Below are 27,578 nucleotides of genomic sequence, written 5' to 3'. Positions count from 1 at the left end.
CCATCTCAAGAAATAACCCAAGTTAAAAGCAGCCCTGCAGTAATTTAACCCTTTTACAGATTCAGTATCTGTGTGGTCCACAAACAGCTGCATCCACACAAATGACATCATGCTTCCACATGAAACCAGAGTGTTGCTGTTTATCACCTCTTCCACACCCAGCTGCTTGTTCCTGCCCACATGCTACCCCTTTACTGAGCTGGCAAAAAGCATTTTTGTGGCCACACAGCAAGCTAAAAATTGCCTGGGGATAAAAAGATCTTTTCTGGCTAGGTCAGTTCCCAGCAAAAGTAACTGGATGGCCATGGAACTGCTTATGTACCACCAACAAAGGAGTCCAGGTAGGAAAAATGAGCTGGTTGCAGGGAAGATGGACCAAAGACAGCTCTGGTCAGTAGTTGCTCAGTGGTGGAAACCCAGAGAAGTTAGTAAGCTGCAATGCTGAGAGGCAGAAATGAGACCTGGCTACAGAAATCAAACCACATTCATAGTGGAAAAAACAAGGTATTTAAAGATGCAGTGAATCTAGTTTTATTCACATTAAAATAAGTAAGAAATATTTTAATCACATAAATTATGTCAGTGTAAACCTGGTCTTAAATTGCCACGACCAGAAGAATTTAGGCAGGAACTGAATTCTTCTCCTATGCATAAGCACATGCTTAAATTTTTGGCATGTCAATGGCTGAGTGACTACAACAACCATGCTAAGAATCCAGGCTGCCTAAAGGATTATCACAATGTACTAAATTCTCCCAAAGGAAACTGCTTTAATCCAAGCAGCACATGCAAATGGCAGAACCAGGCAAAGTTAAGTGAAGACTATCAAGCTGTATGGTGTGTCTGGGATACACTCAGGGCTGGGGCCTGAGCTGCAGTACTGTTTGCCTGTGCTGTATCAAATACTCTCTCCTTCATCAGATGGGCTGTACCCATGTGGCAGGAAATTACACATGCAAGAAGGCAAAGAACAAGACTGGACTCGATGATCTCAAAGGACTCAATGATCTCAAAGGTCTCTTCCAACCTGATTAATTCTATCCTATCCTATCCTATCCTATGACAACAGGAATATGCTGAGGAATACTTTTCCTTGAGCTAGGTCCCCAATAACCATCCAAGTAATTTCTTCTCATGGGGACACAGAATATGTTGGTTACATGCCACCATGGAACTAGAGGAAACTCAGTACAATAAGTACAGTAAGCACTCCTACACCTTGACATTAGGAGTATAAAATGACATCAGGCTGAATCTCCTGCAAGTTGAGAGTGCCACTAGGATGTGATCATATTTCTCAAACCATTCTTCATCCCCCAAAACATTGTGCAGAGTGCAGGTCGGTTTCACTGCTCAGGCACATCAGTACTGGCTGCATGGAACAGGCACAGAATGGTCCTGTGCTAGACTCAGAGCTACTTTGGCTCTAAAGGCAGCTGCTTTACCTGTAGGTGGAGCAAAGCCCACACTAATAAATCCTTCCCGACCTTATGGAAAACACGCAGGCAGACCTAAACTGTCTTTGCAACCTGCCTCTAGAATCAGGTGTTCACAGGATCCCAGGATATTAGGGTTTGGAAGGGACCTCTGGAGATCACCGAGTCCACCCCTGCTGCCAGAGCAGGACTATAGAATCTAGCACAGGTTGCACAGGAATACACCCAGACAGGGCTTGAAAGTCTCCAGAAAAGGAGACTCCACAACCTCTCTGGAGAGCCTGTTCCAGTGCTCCATGACCCTTACAGTAAAGAAACTCTTCCTCATGTTGAGGTGGAACCTCATGTGCTGGAGTTTACCTCCACTGCCCCTTGCCCTATCCCAGGACACAAGTGAGTAGAGGCTGTCCCTTCCTTCCTGACACCCATCCCTCAGATATTTGTACACATTTACTAAATCCCCTCTCAGCTTTCTCCAGACTCTCCAGGTGTTCTGGAGAGTGTAGCAGAGAGATAGCACTGTGCCATCCAACACTTCTCCAGGGGCATGTAGATGTCATCTGATCGCCAAGTTAAACCCCCTGGAACCCATGGACTGCAGTGTTGAGACACCTGCCCTGCGAGGCTGTATTAACACCAGCCTGCAGAGGATCATGACTGGACCTGGGCTAGATCTTCACACAATTTCAGATTTGGGATTCTCTGCATAATTCAGCTTCCTGTACCAACAGCTATTACCCCAGAGAAATTTTGACCTGAGGAAATCAGAAGATCTAAAGAAATGTCCAGGTCAAAGAATACAAAGAAAGTCTACCAATGATAAATGACCTTTCCAAGCTCCCTGGAAACTTAGTGGCAGCTGCAACACTTGAAACAAGTGATGCTCAGAAAGGAAATATGGTGATGTTACATACAAAGCCAGAGGCATACAGACAATAATAAAGCAAAGTAAAAAAATTACTCATGACTTCCCATCAGCAGGCAGCTCTCTTGGCACTATCACCTCCCTATCTCCTGCAAATCCCCAGCCCTACTTGCAGCATGGAAGGGAGACAGTGAGAAAAAGCCACTCTGCAGGCTCTGTTCAGGCACAGCCAAAACACTGGTGTGTTATCAACCCTGTTTCAGTCACAAATCCAAAGCACAGCACCACTGAGGCTGCTGCAAAATTCATTTGGAATAAACAATAAGCTGTTTTTTTTCTTCAGGGCAGAGGTACAAACAAGATGCATGAGGAAAAGAGAAAAACAGAGTCCCTGCAATACCTTTAAGCATGTTTGTCATGTCTGATATTGTCTAGATTTCAATTAATAGTGAATCTTTAAACACACTAGCTGGAATGAAAAGAATCCCAACAATGGAAAACTTACCCCTGTGGTATCTACCTAAGCTTAGTCTGAGAAAGTCTGCTATCTAGGGGCTTTTCCTGGAACTAAGTCCACTGAACCAGAGCTGAACTCCTGTCCCAAACAGTTCAGGAAGACTTTTTCATATGGCTGACCACTTGGTCTCTAAAGGTGTGAGTGAGCCCAGGGAAGTCAAAGGCAAGTCTGGTCTCAGCTCCAGCTATCAAATTAACAAGACAACATCCTACAAATCTCTTGTTTCTCTCAATATAATTCCATGGCACAGTTGTTGTGCTATGTGGGCAATTTTATTATTGTCTGATGTTATTTATGTTTGAATGCTGAATTTGTATTTGAATGCTATGAGGAACACAATGGAGTTTGGGTTAAAAAAGGAAAAGCTGCAGTTCATGCTCCAGCTGGACTGTCCAACGTCAACACTGACTTCAGTGCAATGACACTCATCTGATAAGGCAATGACACTTGAACAGCTCCTTTCAGCCTGTGGCCTGGGGAGCTTTCTCTGGTTCAAGAGGCCAAAAGGTAACTAAGGCAAATCAGCTGGTCTTCAGTAAGCTTAAATTCACTAGGCAGGGTTTGTAATTGACCTACAAGAAATCTGGGGAGGGACTTTTTAGGGTGTCAGGAGTAGGGGGAATGGAAAATAATAGAAATTAGTAGATTCAAATTGGATGTTAGGAAGAAACTCTTCCCCATGGGGGTGGTGAGACACTGGCACAGGTTGCCCAGGGAGGTGGTGGAAGCCTCATCCCTGGAGGTTTTGAAGGCCAGGCTGGATGTGGCTGTGAGCAACCTGCTGTAGTGTGAGATGTCCCTGCCCATGGCAGGGGGGTTGGAACTAGATGAAACTTGATGTCCCTTCCAACACTAACAATTCTATGATTTCTAAGGTTTTGCAAAGAAAGGAAAAACATGAAAAGCTTGAATTTAACACTCTATGGTATATACTCTATGGTATATAACATATGGTATATACTCTATGGTATATAACATATGAGATTGGATGTAACATAGCAGGTGAAAAGTATTTACCCTTCTAGCAGACAGACTCAGGGTGGCCTTGAGTTCAGCTCCCTGGGGGAAAACCAAATTTATTTTGCAAAATGAAGTAAGTCTCTTCAATAAACAACCATTACACAATTTTCCAGATCAAGTGAAGGCAAGTAAAAATGTGGAGCTAAGTTCCAAACCAGGACTATGCGGCCACAGCTTTGTTGCAGTCCACGGAACTGTAACTATTTAGTTCACATCTCAAGTTAGTGCTATGCAATTGTTAGATGAAAAAGGAAAAGAAAAAAAACAAACCACCTTTTGTAGCTTTTGGTTTTCAAATTAATAATGATATTCTAGTGAATTAGTTTTTCTGACATTGTAGGAGACCTTTCTGCTGATGACTTTGCTGGGACAGGCTGCCCAGGGGGGCAGCGGTGTCTCCCGTTCTGGAGATATTCAAAACCTGCCTGGATGTGATCCTGTAATCTACTCAGGGTGATCCTGCTCTGGCAGGGGGGGTTGGACTGGATGATCTTTCAAGGATCCTTTCCAACATGCTGTGATTCTGTGATAAATGCTAAGCAAGGATTAATCTGTGGGCCAGGGACTCTGCAAGCTGCCGAAGCCAGAAGGCGCAAGTCTGAATTGTTCCTGACGCAAGGCCTGAACGGATTGTACCAACTTTTATTACTTTAGCATCAGAAGCGTCTGTCTGCAACTGTGGATCTTTTCCTCTCCTCTGTTTATAGGCAGCCCAGAGCTGAATTCATATGAACTGGCTGCCATCAGGTGTCACGCAACACAGTCTTATGAAAACCAAATGTCTGTGGAGGTTAAGGGAAAAAAGAGAGAAGGAACCCAGCCACGTTACGGTTTTGACTGAGTCACGACACTCTGAAGCAAAGGGGGGGAAAAAAAAGAAGACTGGGCTCTCCTCCTTTTCTCTCCCTGCCTCTGCCAACAAAGAACTGCTTGTTTCACTTATTTCCCAGAAACAGCATTAGTCTTCCAACAAGGTCAGCAAAAAATGCTGCTTTTCAGTTCTGCTGCGTTTTGTTCCAAAAAATCTGCAAAGTATTAAACCAAAAAGTTGTACTATCCCAGGGCACAGAGACTCCTTTATTCAGATTTCTGGGCTGAAAATAGCTATAGAGAGAATTCAGCCGTTTCAACTGGGAAGTTCTGTGATACTCACATTTAACTAATCTTTCCTCTCTTCAGTGATTCAAGCTTAAAAAAAACACACCACCAAACACCAAACCAACAGAACAACCAAACCCCACAAACTACCAACCTGCAGGTGCAGCATCGAAGCTGATTTAGCAGGAAAACATTTCCAAGATTGGAGGCTTACTCTGTAAGCACTTTTAACAATAAATCACTAAAAAATGAGTAATGGAGGAGGCTGCTTGACTTGGAGAGGCAGCTTTAATGCTAATCAGCATCATTACTTAAAACAGTTGTTAAATCATTTTCACTCTTGGTTCATGCAGTCTTCAGCTTTTGCATTTCTTTCTGTCTGAAAGGGTGAAAATGGCTCTCCCTCACTTGTCCTGGCACATGTTTGGATTGCTGACCTTGAAGGGAAACGCTTACACCAACAGGAACTTCTTTGTGTTAAAATTAAAAATGACCAGAGTTTGAAACAATACCAATGTCTCTTTTGAACACAGGAACCTCTAACAGTTCAGATTTACTAGATAGTCAGCTGCTGGCTTAAAGGTGTGTGTGTCCTTTCAGATATCTGGACTGAATTCACCTGATAATGAAGTTAATTCCTATCAGTCACAGAATCGCAGAATGTTAGGGGCTGGAAGGGTCCTTGAAAGCTCATCCAGTCCAACCCTGCTGCCACAGCAGGATCGCTTAGAACAGATCACACAGGAACACATCCAGGTGGGTCTTGAAATCTCCAGAGAGGGAGACTCCACAAACTCCCTGGGCAGCCTCATCCAGGGTTCTGTCACCCTCACAGAGAAACCAATTTTCCTCCTGTTTCCCTGGAACTTCCTATGCCTCAGCTTCCATCCATTGCCCCTTGTCCTGTCATTGGGCTTCACCCAGCAGAGCCTGGCTCCATCCTCTTGGCACTTCCCCTTTACATATTTATAGCCATTAACAAGGTCACCCCTCAGGCTCCTCTTCCCCAAGCTACAGAGCCCTCAGCTCCCTCAGGCTCTCCTCATAAGGAAGCTGTTCCACTCCCTTCATCATTTTTGTGGCTCTGTGCCGGACTCTTGCAAGCAGTTCCCTGAGTTCCTTCTTGAGCTCAGGGACCCAGAACTGGACACAATATTCCAGATACAGCCTCAACAGGGCAGAGAAGAGTCTCTGGAACTCTCAGCCACTTAAAACAAATTACTCCATTTGAAATCTGCCTGATAAATTACTTCTTTGAGGTTTTAATTGCAAATAACTGAAAGAAACCCAACCCAGTTGTTTTCTAGATTTGTGTCTTATAACTCTCACTGCCACAGGAGGTGTGAGTCCTCTGCAGTGCTCTCAAGTCTCCTGTAAGTATTCTCTCATTAATCAGGGGCAGGTAGCAGAATTATTCCCACTGACTGGCAGAATTATTCCCACTGACCACAACTGAACTGGGTCTGTTTCTCTCAGGATATCCACTAATTAAAACTGACCTAAAACAGGAAGCCTGCCCAATGTGCAGGTGGTGTGAGGGTACGGGCTACACTGAGGGGAAAAACACGTTCCTCTCCGTCTTACAGATTTCCAGCCAAATTTCCAGCCAATGCAAACTAAGCCAGGCAAAATCTAGACCATGTCATGTAAGTTAGTTATCACTAAAATACATAGCAGCTGTTTTTAAACACTTTGGGAGTTTCTGCATTCTTATCTCCAGAGACTGGCTTTGACAGGGTAACCAAAACTGCCTTTTATCATCCTCAAACAATAGCAGCTACACCTCTTTTATCATGGCAGGATATGGAAACTTTGGTTCATGTGTTTATTGCTCTTAGACAGGATTATTGCATTGTTTTATTGGTTGGATTTCCTGGCTGATTAAAAAAAGAGGAAGCAGAGACAAAGTGCCATAAGTCCCAGTTGTATCCAGACCCAATTAAATTACCATTAGCAATGGAGCTGAAAATTAAACTTTTCAGAGTCACAGATTAATTTCTGTAACACAAACAGCTGTCAGTGTAAGAGGCTCTTCATGTTAGATTCTATTATGTACTACAGAATGTCTTCCACCTTAGAGAACCAGCATATTTCAATGGTTAAGTTACCCTGCTAGTATCACTTTGGGTCACCTCTGCCTGTGCATCTTGGTAGAGAAAGCTTCTATGGTAAGGACATAGAGCTTGGTCACTCACACAGGGCCTGGCACAACTGTGCCTTGCAGTCTGCAACTGGTATTTGCTGTAGGGCCAAATTCCACAAGTGACTGTGCTGTGATGTTTGCCACTTGGCCCAGAAGGTCTTCTGGGTTGTTTTTTTTTTGCAGAGAGAGGCTGCTCTTTTCCTAGGAGCTTTTCAAGATACTTGCAGGTAGAAATGCAAGCTCATTTCTGTACAGAACAGAAATACTAGCAGAGGGGTCTGTTGGGGTTTGTGTTGCAAAGCTGTTAAACTTGAAAACCATTTAAATAAAGACCAGATTGTGCTCACCAACTGGATGAAGACTACAATCACAGAAGAAACCTCTTTGCAGCAGTATGGAAATAACAACAGTTTTGACTGTTGCATAACGTAGAATAGAGAAAGACTACAAAACAAGCAGCATTCAATTAAAAATTCTTGCAACAGAACCCTTTACAAGCAACTATTCCCCCCCGCCCCCCCAGATCTTGCTACACATCCTCCACAATCTTCATAATTAAGGCAGAATAGCTTCCCTGGCTTGGACCTGGACACTTCAAGAAAACAATTCACTCTTTTTAAATCAGGTGGGATTTGACCATTAGTGAGATGCACTCAGCTGCTCTCCTCTTCCTTTCAATTCAGATGGAGCTCAGACTCCTAATTCAGGCACCTGGGTTAGGTGCCTAACGTAAGGCTGTACAAATACCCTCCTTCCACAGACAGTCTCTGACTCGACCACCATAATGGAACTGTCTGGCAACAGGCAGTTAACCCTTTATCCACCAGCTGAAGAAGACTGTGCTTCAGAATGGGCAGAAAACTAACACGTGTGCAGATTCAGCACAAAGCAAACAGGATTTAAGAAGTACTTCTGATGGAATGGAATGGAATGGAATGGAATGGAATGGAATGGAATAGAATAGAATAGAATAGAATAGAATAGAATAGAATAGAATAGAATAGAATAGAATAGAATTAACCAGGTTGGAAAAGACCTTTTAGATCATCAAGTCCAACCCAACACCTCATGACTATCAACTAAACCGTGGCACCAAGCACCCCATCCAGTCTCTTCCTAAACACCTCCAGGGATGGTGACTCTACCACCTCCCTGGGCAGCACATTCCCATGGCCAATCTCTCTTTCTGTGAAGAACTTCCTAACATCCAGCCTAAACCTCCCCTGGCACAACTTGAGACTGTGTCCTCTTGTTCTGGTGCTGGTTGCCTGGGAGAAGAGACCAACCCCCACCTGGCTACAACCTCCCTTCAGGTAGTTGTAGAAAGCAATAAGGTCACTCCAGACCTCCTCTTCTCCAGGCTAAACAACCCCAGCTCCCTCAGCCTCTCCTCACAGGGCTTGTGTTTGATGCAGCAAAGGAAGAGACACCTTCAGATGCCTGTGTTAGATAACATTAAAAAAGCAGTGGTTTAAATTCTGAAGTCCTAAGAAAACCACTATGTGTAGGTCATAAATAGACAACAAAAAAACAGAGTGAGAAAATAAAAGGTAGAAAAATACAGCTGATTTACTTTTGACTGCTAGTTTCAAACACCTTTCGATGCATGTTTGTCTGTGTCTCAGGCACAGGCACACCATGGTTTGGATTTGCTTAGTCACACTCTGTGCTTCTGATAGAATGTTTGTAAGTCCCTTTGTACACTTCCCAGCAAGCACTGATGAGTGGGGTCTATAAACCAAAGCAACAGGCTGTACAGAACAGACCATATTTTCCGTCTCTGCTAAGAGGCATAACAAGGAAAACACATGTGGTAGTAATTGGAAGTGCAGACCAGTATGCAGACCTGGAATATTTAAATCCTTTTAAGTGGCACATCTTCAAAAGAAAAACTTCTTTCAATTCCTCAGTACCAAAAAAATGCTAAGGCAAAAGACAGATGTGTAGGCTTCATTTGCTAAAAAGTTACCAAACTATGGCCAGCAAAGTGGCTGAACCTGGTATCCAGTTTCCATTTCTTCTCTGATGTCTGTAAGATGTTGGCACAATCACTTCTGGTTTAGACCAACAAATTGCTCTCTTCAGTGTCTGAGCAGACCCAAGGAAGCAGGCTTAGCAGTAACACTGTTGGAACATGAAAGAGCAGAAAGGGCCTTCCTTCTGGCCAAGATAATTTCAAAACAGAGGCATTCAGCTTCAGTCCTGGAAACTGCACTCACATGTACTGTCACATAAGGTATTCAGACTAAAGTTTCTGCTCAGATTATTGTAGCCTTGAGTATACATGCACATAGCTACACACACACATCAGGGGCTCTCCTCCTCTGTTTGGGTTTTCACCAGAGGTGGCATCCAGTACTCACCGAGATTGGGCTGAGACATTGCCATAGACCTCTGGGGTACTTGTGTGGAAGCAGCTGCAGGATGGTGGCTCATGTGATTCAGTGGCTGGTTCATGGTTTTTCGAGGATCTTGCCATGTTGTAATTTTTTCTATGTGACTGAGAAAGAGAAGATAAAACACAGGCTTAACACAAAACACCCCAGTATATTCTATACATAGTCAGACATAATGGTGTGGAAGTCACAGCATCATAGAATCACTAAGGCCAGAAAAAACCTGTACGATCATCGAGTTCAACCATAATCCAGCTACCACGACCACTAAATGATGCCCTGAAGCACCACATCTACAGCTTCTTGAACATCCCCAGGGATGATGACTCCACCACCTCCCTGGGCAGCCTGTTCCAATGCCTCACCATTCTCTCAGTAAAGAAGTTTTTCCTGGTGTCCAACCTAAACCTCCCCTGGTGCAACTGAAGCCCATTTCCTCCTACCTTATTGCTAGTTATTGGGAGAAGAGACCAACACCAGCCTCACTCAACCTCCTTTCAGGTAGTTGTAGGGAGCAATAAGATCTCCCCTCAGCCTTCTCTTCTCCAGACTAAACATCCTGTTTGCTTCCCTTATCCCACGTTTGTCTGCTCTTCTCATCTCATCCTAACCCACCTGAAATTGTCCATCACTGATTTTTTCTTCTCATTTTCGACCTCTGCCATTCTGACTTTTCATGCACTACTGCTGAATAACTAATTTTACTTGAACAGTTGGTGAATCCACACATTCATAAGAGAATATAAATACTCTGTATTCACTCTGTAGCCATTTGTTTTCACAATATTTTAATGTCCAGCTCAAAACCTGCAACCAAAGATCACATTTTGATCCTCGTCTAAAACTCAGCCTCTGAGCTATTAAGTCACTTCCTTTCTTCCTAGCTTCTGGAGTATTTGTTTTCACTCACAGTGAAATTACCCAACTTCTCCCTAGCATTAAAAGACTTTATTCATCCCTCATTGTAAATTGTTATTATATTTTAGCTTTTCTTCTTTTCACTCTTACTTTCCAAATACAATAATCCTTGTATCCAGGTCAGTTCAATGATCTTTGTCCAAAATCAAGACATGGCCTTCTGAATGAAAGATGTTGCCATAGCAATAAATTGGGCAATGTTTTCTTTTAAGCCTTAATTGTGCCTAAATGAGATGAAGAACATTCTTATTTGAAGTGCCATTGTTTTGTTTCTCTCCCATTGTAACTCAAATAAAGAAGCTACACTTAATCAAAGCAGTGAATTTTGAAATGCTAACATAGAATAGAAAAGATTCTTTCCCCCAAATAGTCACAAACATGTTTTTATGCAGGGAACACAGCATTTTAAGCTGGAATGTGTTCAGAGAAGGGCCATGAGGATGAGCAGAGGGCTGGAGCACCTCTCCTATGAGGATAGAGTGAGAGAGTTGCAGTTGCTCAGTATGAAGAAGAGAAGGCTCCAAGAAGACCTTATTGTGGCCTTCCAGTATCTGAAGGGGGCTACAAGAAAGCTGGGGAGGGACTTTTGAGCGTGTCAGGGAGTGATAGGACTGGGGGGAATGGAGCAAAAATAGAAGTGTGTAGATTCAGATTGGATGTTAGGAAGAAGTTCTTCCCCATGAGGGTGGTGAGAGCCTGGCACAGGTTGCCCAGGGAGGTGGTGGAAGCCTCATCCCTGGAGGTTTTTAAGGCCGGGCTGGATATGGCTCTCAGTAACCTGCTCTAGTGTGAGGTGTCCCTGCCCATGGCAGGAAGTTTGAAACTAGATGATCCTTGAGGTCCCTTCTAACCCTAACAATTCTATGATTCTATGAGTTTTAGTGATTAAAGAAATAACGCCTTGATGAAGCTTATATGAAAACACATTTCTCACTTTAAAATGTTGGGGTTTTTTAGGTTTGGTTGGGTTTGGGTTTTTTTTTTTTGGGTTGGGTTTTGTGGTTTCTTTGTTGTTGTTTTGTTTTGTTTTACATATAAATACTGCAAAATGTAAGCAAAAATGTTAACATTAAACCAGACACTTTTACCTTGTGTGAAAGCACAAAATCCTGTTAGGAAAACTTGAAGCACAAGTTTAAGTATTTATGAAGTCACTTGCATTAAACAATCTATAACTTGTATGAACATATTCCTCATTCTGCCTACAAATGCAAGGGGTGGATGTGGAGAAGGAGTGCAGAGAAAAGCAAAAAAAAAGAAATAAATCTACTGTTCTTTGCAAAATAGGTCAGCAAGCAGTGAAAACAGACATTGGTCCAAGGATGGAATTTGTCATTTAGAACTTGATCCTGAAAGACTCAATTCACCAGAAGTTTTGCTACAGGTGCCAAAGGTAGGTGGGTGATGCCCTTTTACTTCTGCACACACTCACAGCATTGCCGATGTTTAGGGAAGAGCATGGGAGCAGGAATGCCTGATTCCTGTTGGCAGTTTGTTATGATAACTCTGATTTTTTTTGCCTTGCACTTTTAATGCAGGGTCATTCAGTTTATTGAAACTGTAAAAAGAATCATAGAGAATTTAGGTAAAAGTCATTAAAAGTATTCTTCAGCAATACAGTTTATACAGTGCTGACAGTAAACATTATTATAGGATCACAGAAGGGTTTGGGTTGGAAGGGACCTCCAAAGGTCATCCAGTCCCACCCTCTCTGCAGTCAGCAGGGACATCCTCAACTAGATCAGGTTGCTTAGAGCCCTTCGAGCCTGACCTTGAAAATCTCCAGGGATGGGACTTCAACCACCTCCCTGGGCAACGTGTCCCAGTGCTCCACCACCCTCATGGTGCAGAACTTGTTCCTGACATCCAATCTAAATCTCTTCTAGTTTGAAATCATTGCCCTTTGTCCTATCACTGCAGGTCTTTGTAAACAGTCCCTCTCCATCCTTCTTGTAGCCACCTTCAGGTACTGGAAGGCTGCTATTAGCTGTCCCTGGAGCCTTCTCCAGGCTGAACACCCCCAGCTCCCTCAGCCTGTCCTCCAGGTGCTCCAACCCCCTGATCATTTTTGTGGCCCTCCTCTGGACCTGCTCCATCAGGTCCATGACCTTTCTGTATTGAGGGCACCAGCAGCTCTGCAAAATCTTGTCCAAATAATGACTGAAAAACCCTCCTGAAGAATAGTACTATGTTAACATTAGCCTCAATATGCTTCAAAAGCCAGAGATTCCAGAAGCAGTCACTCTTTTAGAAACACAGCTGGCGAAACACTTCCTGTTGAAACACTTGTTTCTGATCCCCAAATTAGGATGGCATGAGCTGTGGCTCTGTAAAGGAGCTCTTTTCCACACTGTGCCATGAGATGATTCTCCCTCTCTTTCTTGTTGTTTTAAAAGCTGCCCACTCAAAATGTTGTGCCTACAAAGGACTACGAGCAAGAGCTCTGGCCTCTGCTTTCCCTGAAGCATGTGTCTGCTTAGTGACTAATGTAGGGAGGATGTCAGCATGAACCCAGCACAAAACATGAAGAACCACATAATCTAGAACCAATAAATGAGAAAATATTTTCCAAGTGAATCTCTTTCTAGGATGTATCTTTATTGCCTTGCAGATTTTCCCCTTTTGCATTTGAGAGAAGTTGCAAATTAAAAACATGCAAGCAAAGTTTTAAGAAATTCACACAGCTGCTTCTCACACAGAAGTCTTCATCAGGCAAGATTAAAAAAATGCTCTGGAAATTGCTATGCAGAGCAGCCAGTTGTGAAATTGCAGCTGAAAGCTAATATTGCTTTTGCTCAGAATCTCTTTTGCCCCCTTTTATAGGGAAACTGATCTGTACTTTAGTGACAGGTGAGAACAGGGGCAATGACAACCAGTTAGCACTGCTTCTCCACTTCCAGAAGAACTGAAGAACTGCTCCCAAAACTGTAATAATCACAGATCTTAAGGATTCCAACTGCATTTAAAACAAAACAAACCACAGGAATTTTCTGTGTAAACATGGGAACTTCTCAGCAGCCATATCCGGGCTCCACGAGTGGCCTTGGTTACCCTTCTTGGTGCCATCCTGGCAGTGTACAAACATATCTTCCTTTATTAAAAAACATGCAGACAGAGTGTCTGAAACAGAACCCTCAAATATGGCATTGAGATTATGATTCAAGATCAAGTAATGGCTGGTTGTTACTAGAATTTACTGCTATGATCACTGAACCAACTTGGTTTCATACAGTTATTAAAGGCTGTTAAACATTAGACAATGCTTATTTAGCAATTTAGGAGAATTGAGAATTCAACAATTCCCTAAAATCAGACTAAGATTCTAAAATAAAGGCCTTGGTTTGAGGCCAGAGATGCCTCTCCCACCTCGATTTCCACTTGTTTCGTAGATCCCCTCTCCTTCATTTCTACATAGGTATCAAATAGATCATGTTAAACCTTTGCAGAAATAGGCACAAACTCATTCCACTTGAAATGCATTGGACTTACACTGGGATGACAGATTTTGCCCCAGTGTCTTTTTATTTATACAGGAGACTAGAATAAATTAGAAGAAAGTACAAGAAATGAGCCTTCTTTAGATGCTCAGTCTCCTAGGTATCAGAAGTGACAAAATTAAATCCAGAACAGCCTCTTTTTTTCTAAAGGCCAACGGTTAAACCATTAAACATTACAGATGGATTTGAAACACTGAAATGCAGCATACTGACTGAAAATTCAGGGCCTGGCTCACTCAGATCAATTCAAATGCAGTTACCAGACGGCAGAGACCAAATGGCAGGTGGCTCCCACCCCTGACCTGTTACAGACGTTCCATAGTGCACACTGGTGAGCAGCCATAAGAGCATTTGGTTCTGCACTGCCCACAGGATTGGGTTTTCAAAAACTGTGATGAGTCCAACGTCAGAGGGAGTCAGAATGAAGCTGTGGTTTCACAACTGGCTGAGGACAGCTCGAGTTCATGCTGCTATTGAGAGGAGAGGTTCCACGTCCCCAGCCCTGTGTTCCCATCCCTCTCCTGGGGGCTGCCAGCAGTGACCCTGCAGCCATACAGTCTCTCAGACCAGGCTAAGCAAACCATTATGGCCAATATTCATTTCTTAGTCTTTTCTGTTATGCCAGTTCTGGTTTTGCTGGACTCTCACCCACCAGTGGTGCAGCTCCAGCAGGAAGGGAGAGGCAATTCAGAGCCTCGGTGGCAGAAGAGCAGCATCTCTGGCTGTGAAACCCCACCCTTCACCTTTGCTTATTTCAGCCCTGGGAGAAAAAAAATTCCTTTTGCTTGATGTGAAATCTCATTGTAAGGAAGAGCATTTCTTTGGCTATGAAATGTCTATCTATACACAAAACCCCAAAACTACTATGGAGAGAACCCCAAAGATCCTTATTTGGGATGTTCCACTCTTTCCAAAACTACTGATTGCAGAAGCATTCTTTTTCTTGGCATACATCACATGGCCTACAATGAGACAGGGGGAAAAAAAGCTTCAGACAAAGGCAATAACACAGGCTAGCAAACTTGCCTTCATTGCTCAACTGTACTACACGGGTGACCTGCTTGGCAGACAGTAAAATTCTTACTTCTCCCCACATGTGAGCTTTGCACTGCTACTGGAGCAAGCACTTAACTTCCAGGGTCACTGAGGGAGGCAATCAGGTATCACTGGTCTAAGTGTCCCCTGGGGCACTGACCTCTACGCTAGTTTCTCATCCACTTTTTAATCCTGGTGTAGCAGCCATCTACACAGAACTACACTAAATCTGTTTAAATTAATACTCACTAAATATCACAAAACCAGTTTGCTTGCTTTCAGTTCTAAGAGGTACATTCTGTTTAAATTGTAAAGAAGCTTCCACTTCCCTTAAGGGGAAAAAAAAAAAGGAGTATTTTTCTATAATTATGAGTTTGTGCTTTTAATTTTCTCATAATTGTCTGCAAATGATCATAACATTTGGAATAGTTTTCCATAAAATAGCTCTGCAGTTATATAAAGGATATTTTTCAGTTTCCCTTGTCATTTTTGTTTTCCATAAATGGCAGAGAGAGGAAAGCAGGAGGTGGAACAGAAGATGGGGTACGAGTGAAAAGTTCTGATCACATTTAAACACACTTTCTGTAACAAAGCATTACTACACTGATTGCTCAACCAAAGATAAAGCTGATACTCAATGACAGGACAACTCTGATAAAGACTAATTTTATGACTACTCTAAACCTCTCCATTATTTCCTCTTTTGTTGTTATTATTACATTCTCCTACCATCATATGTTTATTATTACATCTTTCACTTGCATGCCATTTTCTGTTCAGCATCTACACACATTCCCCAAAGAGACAGCCCAAGACTTTGGGAGAATTGGTAAAACAGTTCTTGGCTCTGAATTTTGGAGAGAAGTGCTTCCATTCTATGGAATCTTAGAATGGTTTAGGTTGGAAGCGACCCTAACCCTGCTCCAACCTCCCCACCATGGGCAGGGGAGGCCTCATCCAGCCTGGCTTTGAAGACTCCCAGAAAGGAGGCATCCAGAGTCTCACCACCCTCAATGAATGCAAAGAGGAAGGGCCCCAAGCTTTAAAGATATCTCACCTAGTCTGTAATACTGAGGTAGAGAGAACTGCCATATAAAGAGCTTTGAAGACTTGTTTTTATAGGCTTAGTTGAGGCATACTCAAACATGTGACAAAGTAGTCCCCAAATACATATTCAGATTCTCACTTTTAAGTATTTCAGAAGCAATATTTCTCATTGTTAGAAATTCTAGTATCAGAGCAGGCCATTTCTCAAGGAGGTCTTCATTTGTAAGCAAGCAGGGTAGGAAAGAGGAGAAACCTCACTTAAACTTGTATTTCTGCATCACAGATGAGCCTGATGGGGGTCTTCATAGGCAAACAGGAAGCTTCAGTGTTTCCACTGATATCAGGGAAAGTTGAAACATTTACAACTCAAATGAGATACACCAAGTAACTGTCAAATATGACATAGAACATGCTACTATAGAATCCTATGATGCACAAGCCCATTAAGAGGTAGATTGTGTCTCATGGTAGCCCCTCATCAGAGAAAAATTAAAGCAAAGCTCTAATCTCAACAACTCAGTATTTTGCTAGGACTTTTTTGATTCTGTTCTCCCTGTTGTACCTTAGGCTTTTGTTAAATGCTTCCTGTTTGGGTGTCTGCTTTCCACTTGGAAATGTCAGTGTTCCTCAGCTCATGCTGCTGCTGGGTGATGCACTTGTAACTGCTAGGCTCTAATCCCTGACTTCCACTGCAGCCCTGCCAAGACCAGTTAGTCTGAATTAGCAAGCAGCAGCGTGAAGTTCATGAATTCTCTTTCTGCCTGTATTAACTCCAACAACAAATGTATCTCAGTGAGTTCTATTTTCAGACTACGCTGGGTGTTTTTTTTCTTCCCAGTATTAGGAAATTCAGATCTCGTCATCTAAAAAGATTTAAGGGGAATTGAGGAGAAGGATCTGATTTGAAACACATTATTCTGTAAATTCACTCCCACCTGAAATAACACAAACTTGAGTTTGGCCAGCCAGCACTCTAGCACTCACATGGGGTCCTTGATCAGGGCTTTGCCATAGGGACTGAGAGCGGATTTTGGAATGAGCCACATCAAAGTAAAGCTGCTCCAGGGCAAGTGGGAAGCTGATGACTCATCAGCACGACCAGCCCTCATGTTCTGACTCATTAACTGCTCTGAACAGGGCCAGGCTCACTCTGCCCTGGCGCAGCTCCAGCCAGTCCCTTCCGGCAGCACCACCATTGCTAAACATTGGGAAATCTGTTTATATCCCTGCGAGCGCAGCCAAGCCGTTGCCCAACTTCTTCTCACAGTCCCTCTCATCCTTGTAAACACAGAAGGGACAAAAAGGAAGCTTGTCTTAAATGCGAGTCCAGTCCCAAGGTGTGACACTGCATGATGCAGCAGATTGACTTTTACACAGGTAGAAAGTTCCTGAATCGAAGAAAAAGAACTTGGGGCCACAACATCCCAGCCCGTTGTGCGCACTCGCTCGTGGCACCGCAGCTGTTCGTGGTAAGGCTGCAGCCAGAGCCAAGCCGCACAGTGCTGCAGCACCAGCTCTCAGGCAGGACCCAGCAGCAAGAGGAATTGTGTCTAGGCTGTCAGTGCCTCAGGAGCGGGTGTGAAACGATCAGCTGACAGGAGCCAGAGCTGCTCACAGGCACCGCAGATGCAGCTCCCTGCTCCGGCCCTGCAGGCCATGGCCAGGCTCTTGGCCAGGGCTTGCTGTCCCCACGCAGCTGAGGGTCTTCCCCCGAGCAGGGGCAACCAGAGCTGGCCCTCTGATAGAATAGAATAGAATTAACCAGGTTGGAAAAGACCTTTGAGATCATTGAGTCCAACCTATCACCCAACACCATCACCATCATTGGAGGTGTTCAGGATGAGACTTGATGGGGTGCTTGGTGCCATTGTTTAGTTGTTTAGGTGGGTTGGATTGGTTGATGGGTTGGACACGATGATCTTGAAGGTCTCTTCCAACCTGGTTTGGTCTATTCTATTCTATTCTATTCTAATCAACTAAACCATGGCACCAAGTGCCCCATCCAGTCTCTTCCTAAACACCTCCAGTGATGGTGACTCCACCACCTCCCTGGGCAGCACATCCCAATGGCAAATCTCTCTTGCTGGAAAGAATTTCTTCCTAACATCCAGCCTAAACCTCCCCTGGCACAGCTTGAGACTGTGTCCTCTTGTTCTGCTGCTGGATGTCTGGGAGAAGAGACCAACCCCCACCTGGCTACAACCAGGTCTCCTCTGAGCCTCCTCTTCTCCAGGCTAAGCAACCCCAGCTCCCTCAGCCTCTCCTCCCAGGGCTGTGCTCCAGGCCCCTCCCCAGCTTTGTTGCCCTTCTCTGGACACCTTCCAGCAACTCAACATCTTTCCTAAACTGAGGGGCCCAGAACTGGACACAGAATTCCCAAGCCATCACCAGACTGTAAAGGAATGAAACCTACATAGTGCAGTCTTAATAAATTAACAATTTAAAAAAAAATAAAATAAAAAAATGAGTAAGTCCCAAGATTCCAATTCACTCACCAAACATCACAGGAAGTATGATTTTACTCCTTTAAAGTCAATGGGGGGAAAAAAAATAACTGTGTGTATAAAAATATCTTTTTTTTCTTCTAGAAGTCTTTGATCTCATTTCCTCCACACACCTCAGAATGATTTCCGGGCCCAGTGTCTGTTCCTGGGCAACATCAATGGGAGGGTGAGACTCACTGTGTGCAGGAAAATAAAAATACTGGTTTAGATAAAAAAATTAACTCACAAATGAGTCATTTTGAATGCATGCTGGCAGCAGTTGCATCGATTGGCACATCCAGAAACCGCCAAACCCACCGTTCACTACAAAACCACCAAGAGCCCCACAAGGACGAGAGCAGCAGCCGCCCCCATGAATGCCTTGCCTTATGGGGGGTCAGGCTGATCAAGGGTGGGGCCAGGAATCTCTGAAGGGGATGAAGAGGATCAAAGAAATTCTATAATTAAGCAATATTTTGCAGCAGCTCATGGCAGCTGTTGGAACCAGTGGGAGGACTGGCTGGGGTGCCACAACAACTAGCAGAATTCTTCCTCACCAGACCAAATGCAGCCTAGCACCCTCAGCACTGTCCCTGCCCCATGTTCATACCAAGGTCACCTTATAGCAACACCTGCTGGTTCTGCAGACTTGGGGATGCACTGAAGTTTTTGCTGTCATCCTTCTAATCCTGAAAGGGGGAGGAAATTATTGGTCATTACAAAAAAAGTAAGTGAAAAAATATTTTAGACACTCTAGTGAGGGAGCTGGATGTATTCAAAGGTCATTTGGATGTGGTGCTTGGGGATATGGATACCTTGCAGAGTACGGTTCTTGGTTGGACTTGGTGATCCTGAGGGTCTTTTTCAACCTGAATGTTCCTGTGATTCTGTGGACTGCACATCTGCTATACACTGCAGATACAGTTCTCACAATTGCAAGAGTCCTCCAATAAGCACTCTTCTGGGTCAATTCATTCTCAGCTTCCAGTAGCTTTAGTTTCAAAAGCTGCACGTTTAATATTGGATGTAGTGTGATTTATACAGGCAAATTTGGTGTTTCTTTACAGACCTTTCTCTTCTCCATGGCCACGGTATGCCCAAAAGAAGGGCAGGTTGTGGTTCAGTGACTGCATGAGAACACACTGTTCTCTGTAGTGTGCAGCTGGATTCCTCTTCCTTTGCTACGCTCCTTTTCCCCTCCTCTCACCACAGATGGGAGAATTTCAAGACCCATGTTCCACCTCTCATCACAATATGAAAAGGCTTTAAAAAGGCCATGTCCTAACATCGTGCACCCACCTCTGCATTTGATGACCATAAGCCATTAAGCGGACTGCAACAGACCCCACAATGTGGGAATGACCCTCCCAAGGCATAAGACAGTCACTTCTCTCAAAACCAGAAAGCCTGAAGACCCTGCAGGAATTTTGGTAGCCCAGTTTTTATGGCTTGTCACTTGTTTACAGCTCTGCTAAATGCCAACTTAAGTGGAAACGGGACTGAGTTAAATTAAGATCTGAATCACATCTTGTTAAAGACAATGAGCTTCACTCTGGCATGAGCCCACACAGAACATGTTTGGGGAAAAATCTTTATTGGCATAGACAGTTTACATGCCAGACTGTGCAGACAAAGCATCAGTTTCATTAGGTCTGCAGTTGTCTTAGTCTTTTCTTTTAGCTTATGTTTGTTACACGCACAAAAAAAGGAATGTGAAAAGTTTTTTAACACAATGAATCAAAACAACATACTCAGTGTTAGCTTCCCTCTCATGCCTGTGCACTGTGATACCACTCTTAATTGTATAATCATGGGCTAGTTTTTCCAGGCAGTGCCTGTTTTCCTTACTAAGCGTGTTTGACTATTCAAGGGCTCCACTGCTGACACGCTCTTAAGTGTTTTCTTTATCTAGTGTGCAGCCTCACCTCCAACTTACTGCAAAATTCTGAAGCTCAGTTCTAGTGACAGATGTAACAAACTGTCTTTAAAAGATAACAAGCAAATCATCACCATGCAGCTTCAGAGATTTCCATTCCTTTTTGCCAGGCTGTCCCTGTTTTGCAGCTCAGGACTCCAACATGTTGAGAAGCATCCAGTAATTTCAGGGAGCACTTTGAAAGACCCCGGCCCTGACTCAGAAAGTAGCTGTCACTTGTGTGTTCAAAACACAGCATGCAGTGACTTCAGCTATCACTGTGAGAACCTGGCATATTTAGAGATCACAGGGTGGTTAATGTAGGTGGAGAGGTTATCTCTCAAACACATAAACCCTTTCATGCAGTTAATGGAGAGCAAAACCCATTTTCATACAGTGAGCACTAGAAGAGAGGAACAGAAGGTGAAGCAGCAGAGCCTTCATTTAGACAGTAACTCAGAGAAGATTTTTTTAGCAAAGAATGGGTAAAAATGGCATTGCCCACAGCCAACATTTAGTGCATCCTTCTCTGGTAGCTTTACCATCTGTAACAAGCACATTAAAAATGCACATTATCAGCAGAACAAGTATTTCCCCATTAGTCTTGACATCTTCCAACATCACAAGATGATGGCTCTGGTCCTTTTCCAGATGCACAAAGGAGAATGCTGTTCCCCTCTTTCTTACATGTCTAAGTATGAGAACATTTATTTTCAGGTGGGTCCCCTCTCCTCTAAGAAGATAGCTGAGAAATAATGAGCTCTTTTTAAAAAACCTACAGTGATGGCACTACACAAGAACCTAGGCAGGATGAGTTAGACTATTGGTGAATGTATGGTTGGCTAAGTGCAGACAGAGAGCCACTTGTCTGGCACTGGCCTACATCCAGCACTGCAGGGACACGGTACACAGTGCTGTAAACTTGCATAAGATTCTCATTCCATGGCACAATAGTTTGAGGTAGGAAAATGAAACAGTTTCAGTGTGTTTCCTGCTATTTAGCATAGGTGACCTGACTAACACAGATGCTTCTTGAGGCTTCCAAGCCTCTGGGGCAGAGCATGGGACACTTGGGATGTGACAAATAAAACAAAAACCAGATTTAAAGTCTGTTCTGTGTTTCTGTGGTTCTCAAACACAAATATTACACCAGGCAGTTTAAAGTGACAACTCAGTCCCACATGACTGGATTTTTAAACCCAGAAGCAGGTAGCCCCCACTTGGCTAACAGAACATCCCTGTGGCTCCTTGGCCACAGCACTGCTGACAGGGGTGGCCTGGGGCACAGTATGCTCTCACCATTTCCCAACAGCCATGTGGTGGAAGGTGAAATGAATGAACACCTTGGCCAACTTGCTGAACCTATGGAAACAAATCTTGCTGATGATTTCAGCTGGACTAAGAGATTGATTTGACTGACCCTGCTGCCCCAGGGCTGCCAGGCGAAACAAAATGGAGAGAAACATTTGGAACAGGAGAGCAGGGCCAAGCTGCTCCTTCCAGCAGCACCCTGCAGCCAAACTGTGAGATGGCTTGGTTCCCTTTAGGCTATTTCACATCCACTTGTGGCCTAGTGATTTCTGACAGAGAAGGGAAGAACAGAAATAATCAATAGTTATCTACACCAGTATTTTCATTTTATACCGAAACCAGATACAGACAAATGCATCCTTTACTAGATCTTTGGTACTAAGAGCTATCACAACCTCCCTCTGGAAGACATTTGCCTATTCTTAGGGCATGCTCAAGGCACTCAAACGGCACTTAAGAGCAAGCCGGTGGAGCTTGTCCACAGCTACAGCTGCTGCAAGGCGCTCCGGGTGGCCCCCATGATATCCCTAAAACAACTGCTGGTTAGACAGCCAGAGCAGCTGCTAAGTATTATTTTCTAGCTTCAGCATTTTAATTATCTGCTGGCATTATTCACTGTTAACCAGGAAAACAAAAAAGTGAGTGCCTTATTCAGGGAGACAGACCTGAAATCACCTATCAGGCAGCAGAGCTGTGTGCTATTGATTGCAGTTGCACGCTTCATCCCAACAGTTGGAAAGAGCAAGATGTTATCTGTCATCCATTACATCACTAAAGGCATGCAAACACAAACCCCAGTATCTCTCCATCACTCCTCCTTTCAAAGTGCAGAAATGAATAACTAACACTCAATAGCTCAACTATTCCTTAGTGCAGCAGGTTCAAGTGAGGGGGCTGCAGCACTCCAACCTGCAGGCCGAGCTGATAAAAATCCATGGCAGTTGCTTTTGCAGATAAATGTTTCATGAAAATTTCATGAAGCTTTACCAAGGAGACACAATGTAATTATTAAACTGATTGAACCATGAACTTTGTGCTCTGACTGCACGTTCATCATCATTTCTAATCTTCAAGCCGGAACATAAGTATTTGAATATTTATTATCCTATGCTAAGTACTAATTAAAATAACTTCTCCAGTGAAAAGAGTTGCCTTTTTTTTTCCCCCTCCTCTGAATTAGTTTCAGCATTATTTGCTACTGTGAAGAGAACTTTAAGAATGTCCTGCTAAGCTTCCCTGTAACTGACTGATTCCATTGTTGGTATATGCCGAGGACTTAAAAACCAAAACATTAAACTAGTTATACAAATGGAAACAAAACACCCTTTGAGTTCTATTGACAAATTAACCTTTAGAATTTGGATGAAATCCCAGTTCCTGGGAGAAAGAAGGGAAAAAAAAAAAAGGTACTGAATAAAACTATTATATAGAACATTCTTAGGGGATGTTTCGATATATTCCATAAATAATGGCAACAATGCATTTGCCTACTCAATGAGTGCCTGCAGCACCCATAGTTAAAGAGACATATCAATGCCTCTGCTAACACAATGTTTGTTTTATTTTGGGGAGAAAAATGTTGTATCCTCAAGACAAAATATTCCTTTGTGAGAGACAGATGACATTTTCAGATGAATGAAGTTAGAAAAGTTGTTAAATAGGTTACAGAATGAGCAATAATCCTCTGTCCTGGACTTGCAGCAAAGGGCTTTGCTGTGAAGACACAGGATCACAGGATATCAGGGGTTGGAAGGGACCCAAAGAGGTCATCAAGTTCAACCCCCCTGCCACAGCAGGACCATACAATCTAGCTCAGGTCACAGCGGAATGCATCCAGATGGGCCTTGAAAGTCTCCAGAGAAGGAGACTCCACAACCTCTCTGGGGAGCCTGTTCCAGTGGTCTGTGACCCTTACAGCAAAGAAGTGGAACCTCCTGTGCTGCAGCTTCCCTCCCTTTACCAATACAAAGCCATGTCCAAAGTGACCATATTGACAAACTATCAGGGCCTGTATATATGAAACAAAAAATGGTGCTGCCTTGTAATGAGAAAGGGAGAAGGAGCACAATCTAACACGTGTTCTTTTACTAGCAAGCTGGCATTTCTAGACAAGCTGTTATTATTTTAACATATTTCTGTATTCCAGTAAAAACAAACAAACTGCCCTCCAACTATGCAGAATCAAACTCTTCCCCAGGCACGAAGGGATAATAGGACGAACAACGCAGAACAAAGCAGGGCACAGAATCCCTATGAAGTTATAGGAAAGTTCTCCTCTGAAGTTATATCTGGCCAAAGGCAGAGACTTGTATGACACTGCAGAATTTGGGCCCAAAATTCTCTTCTGCATTTGACATACTCATTTCATGCTCTCTTTCAGAGTCTGTCAGAAAATCAGCATTAATATATTCAAAGCATTGAATGTTTTGCATGTGCATTAAAAAGAAGGATTATTTTCTAGTACTGCTGCCCTTTTGATCAGAGAACTGTTAGGGTTGAACTCATTACCATAATACCAATAAAACTGCTACTTGTATTTCACTAACTCATGTGCTGCTTTCTCTTTGTAATTTGAAGAATAACTGCTAAGAGCTTCATTCAAGCACATTTTTGTAAAAGGTTCTTGCTGCAGTAACAAATGATGTCCTACTCCAAAGGCAGGCACATCTGCAGTCCTGTATACCTGCTAGAGTGATCAGCAATTCCTAAAAAGACAAGGAAACTGTGTTACCAGAGTCTCTAGAATGTCCTTCCACACATGCACAGCAGTTGTTCTAACTCTTTCCTACAACAAACTCTCTTTTTCCAGTTCTGCTTGGTCAGAGTTTCCAAATGATAACATGAATTGGCTCGAAGAACAGATTTCCCAAACAGATGATGCTCCTTCACTGGAAACTGAGCCCTCTGGCTCAAAACACACACACTTGTGCAAAGCAGTTCCTGGTACTGCAACACTCATTCAGAGATCATTCTCACAACCTCAGCTTTCAGGTCAGTACATTTGCTAAGCTCCAAAAAGTCCAAAGAGCTTCTGCTCTCTGAACTTGCAGTAATCTTTATATTTCAATACCAGTGCCAATGGCTACAGCACAATAGACATGCAGAGCCCCACTAGATCCTGAAGTTATTTTTTGGTTCTCCTCAAAGCTTCAAATCTCCAATTCTTCAGACCAAGACTCACATCTTGTCAATAAGTCTTAAAGTAATTTGCCAAAATTACTTGGGCAAAAGCATCTTCTCCTATGATTTAGTTACAACATAAGCAATTAAAAGTAAGGGCAGCTCACAGCTGTGTTACTCAGACTGCCTGCTGCCAGGGGAAGCAAACCTGGTGATTTCACTGGGAGTGATGCTCATAGAAAGAGAATGGAATCACTTAAAGGGATGAGAAGGGATCTGTGCTTCATGCTGCTTATCTCACCACCGGATCCTTTTTTGGCCGCTGCTCTCTTTTCAGTGCTATACGTAATAATAAGAGGCATTCTTTCAACCTTCTGTGTCTGAAGTTAAACAAACACTTCTAAACTTCTTTTATAATAGGTAATGTGTACATAAGGATGTTGATGTGTGGCAACTTGATAGAGCTGTACTGCCCAAGCACTTCTGCAGGGTTGGAGAACCCTGCCCTCCGACACGCAGGGGCTGTGCTAAGTAGCCTGCTAGTCACTGGTAACTACACACAGATGACACTCCTGCAAACAGTCATAGCCAGGGGTGGAAGATCCATACATACTTAAAAAAACACCAACTCACCAACAAAGTTTAATAGAGAAATGGTTCTTTTCACAGTGACTATACCCACTCTGCTTTGGGCTCACAGGTTATATGCTGCCAAGTCCTCAGTAAGTACCCTGCTCTACTAGACAAAAGTAGGATCAAGTTCTAAATGACTTTTTCAGGAGTTTCTTACAAAAGTTCTGACACCCAAAATAATGGTTCCAGCTCTTCAGAATGCTTCAGTACACAGAGGTCAGGAGAAGTCCTGTTTCACTTATTTTCTTTCTTACCTAATTCGTGGTGGAGGTGATTAGCTGGCAGATGAATGGTTTTTTGGAGCCTATTTCTACCTTCCATACGATGAGCTGATTAGTTCCCATGGAAGAAAAGGCAGTACAAATAACCATACTAATCACTGCAGTTCAGAAAGTTGGCTTTTACAGTCTCAAACTACTGTGTATCCAGGAAATCCTGCCAGACAGTCACTGTTTGCAAATGGTTGGGAAATGTGAGCGTCTGCCATGGAAAACAGATGAAAAGCAGGATCTGGTTAAAAGACCAAGTCTTTGCCCAAACAAAACCTTTCCAAAATAAAGAAACAATGTCTGGTAGCTGACAGTTGACCTCAGCAAGGCAGGGTGACAGTTCTGCATTGGTGCTCTCTGTATGGAACTGGAGTTTTAAAATGAGGCCAGAATTTCAGCAAGATTTAGCTGAACATCAAGAACTGCTGTCACATCTGACTGGAATATTACTACAGTGTCAAACAGAGTCTGGTTGAAAGGAAATCTGTCCTGCCTTTTAAAAAGGTTCTCTCTACAACTACCTGAAGGGAGGCTGTAGACAGGCGGATGATGGTCTCTTCTCCCAGGCACCCAGTACCAGAACAAGAGGACACAGTCTCAGGCTGCGCCAGGGGAGGTTCAGGTTGGATATTAGGAAGAAGTTCTACACAGAGAGAGTGATTGCCCATTGGAATGGGCTGCCCAAGGAGGTGGTGGAGTCGCCGTCATTGGAGGTGTTCAGGAGGAGACTTGATGGGGTACTTGGTGCCATGGGTTAGCTGTTTGGGTGGGTTGGATTGGTTGATGGGTTGGACACGATGATCTTGAAGGTCTCTTCCAAGCTGGTTTGGTTTATTCTAAAAATCCCTGTTTATTCTAAATATAGACCAGCAAGACTTCCTTAAGTGTGAATAATGTACCAAAAGATCAGACCTGCACCAGTGTAGATGCCTCCAACCTACCTGCACTGGGATGCCTTATGCAGGAGGAAGCACCACTGCAGGCTTCTGGGGGGTTACTGATACAGGCATGAGAGGCTGTGCACACCCCAAAGGAGCACAGGGTGCTGTATTTAACAGGAATGATGTTGTGATCCTGAAGCAGCACCTATTAACTGCAGTGTTAGCAGTTCAGATGCAGGCCAAGGTATTCAGTGGTGCAGGGAGTGACTGCTCAGGTCTGATGTATGCATTAAACCTGGCTAACAAACACAGTTTTGAGGGAGGGGGATGAGGCTTGCTGTCTTCAGAAATGTGACTGGATATTTATCATGCTGACTCTGACTGAAGAGAAAAATTAAAAGGCAGCATCACAGAGTGCTGGAAGATTTCCTAATAAGCCATTTAAAAATCAGGTATCTAAAATCTGATCTTTAAAAACCAGTAGGAATGAAGTATTCTAGACTAGCTTCCTACCTGGAAAACAGGTAAGAAGCATTTCAGTTGGACTTGTTATTAAATAAATGCAGACATATTTCATGGCAGCACAGAATATCTCGAGGTGGAAGTACCACCAAGTCCAACTCTTGACTCCACACTGGGCAGTCCAGTATTTAATCTGAACTTCCTCTAACACAGCTTTAACCCATCCCCCTGTGTCACAGGTTGAGTTGAATCTGCTGCTGATATTCAACACCATGCTGCTCTCATTCCAGCTCCAAAATGAAAAGTGCTGGCTGGAGCAAAGTATCCTGGGGCTTGAAGTTCAGATTGTACCATGAGAGGCTTCCTGTTCCAGTTGCTGCTTCCAGTTTCTGGGTTTGGGATTTGGGGCGGGCTGCAGGTCAGGCTGCTGCTGCTTCTGCATTTTGCTGCGCTTTTCTGCAAATAGGCTGAGGTGAAAGGTGCATTGGATCCTTGCCAGTAAAACTCTTTATTTCAACCCAGAGGGGTTTTT

At 43.4% G+C, this 27,578-nt stretch overlaps 1 protein-coding gene across 1 annotated transcript in view; it reads right to left on the bottom strand.

Moving 5' to 3' along the window:
- The window catches only part of WWTR1 (WW domain containing transcription regulator 1), a 50,499-nt gene that overhangs the window by 10,186 nt on the left and 12,735 nt on the right, over positions 1-27,578 (bottom strand). Inside the window, exon 2 of the mRNA XM_068144928.1 lies at positions 9,443-9,579. Within this exon, the coding sequence (XP_068001029.1) occupies positions 9,443-9,579 (137 nt within the window). The remainder of the gene's footprint in view (positions 1-9,442; positions 9,580-27,578) is intronic.

This window comes from Melanerpes formicivorus, unplaced genomic scaffold (assembly GCF_026170545.1).
Source record: "Melanerpes formicivorus ecotype bairdi unplaced genomic scaffold, bMelFor1.0.p_v2 SCAF_12, whole genome shotgun sequence".
NCBI classification, from domain to species: domain Eukaryota; kingdom Metazoa; phylum Chordata; class Aves; order Piciformes; family Picidae; genus Melanerpes; species Melanerpes formicivorus.
The sequence above is the reverse complement of the archived record's forward strand: the minus strand, read 5'-3'. Positions and strand labels throughout refer to the sequence as shown.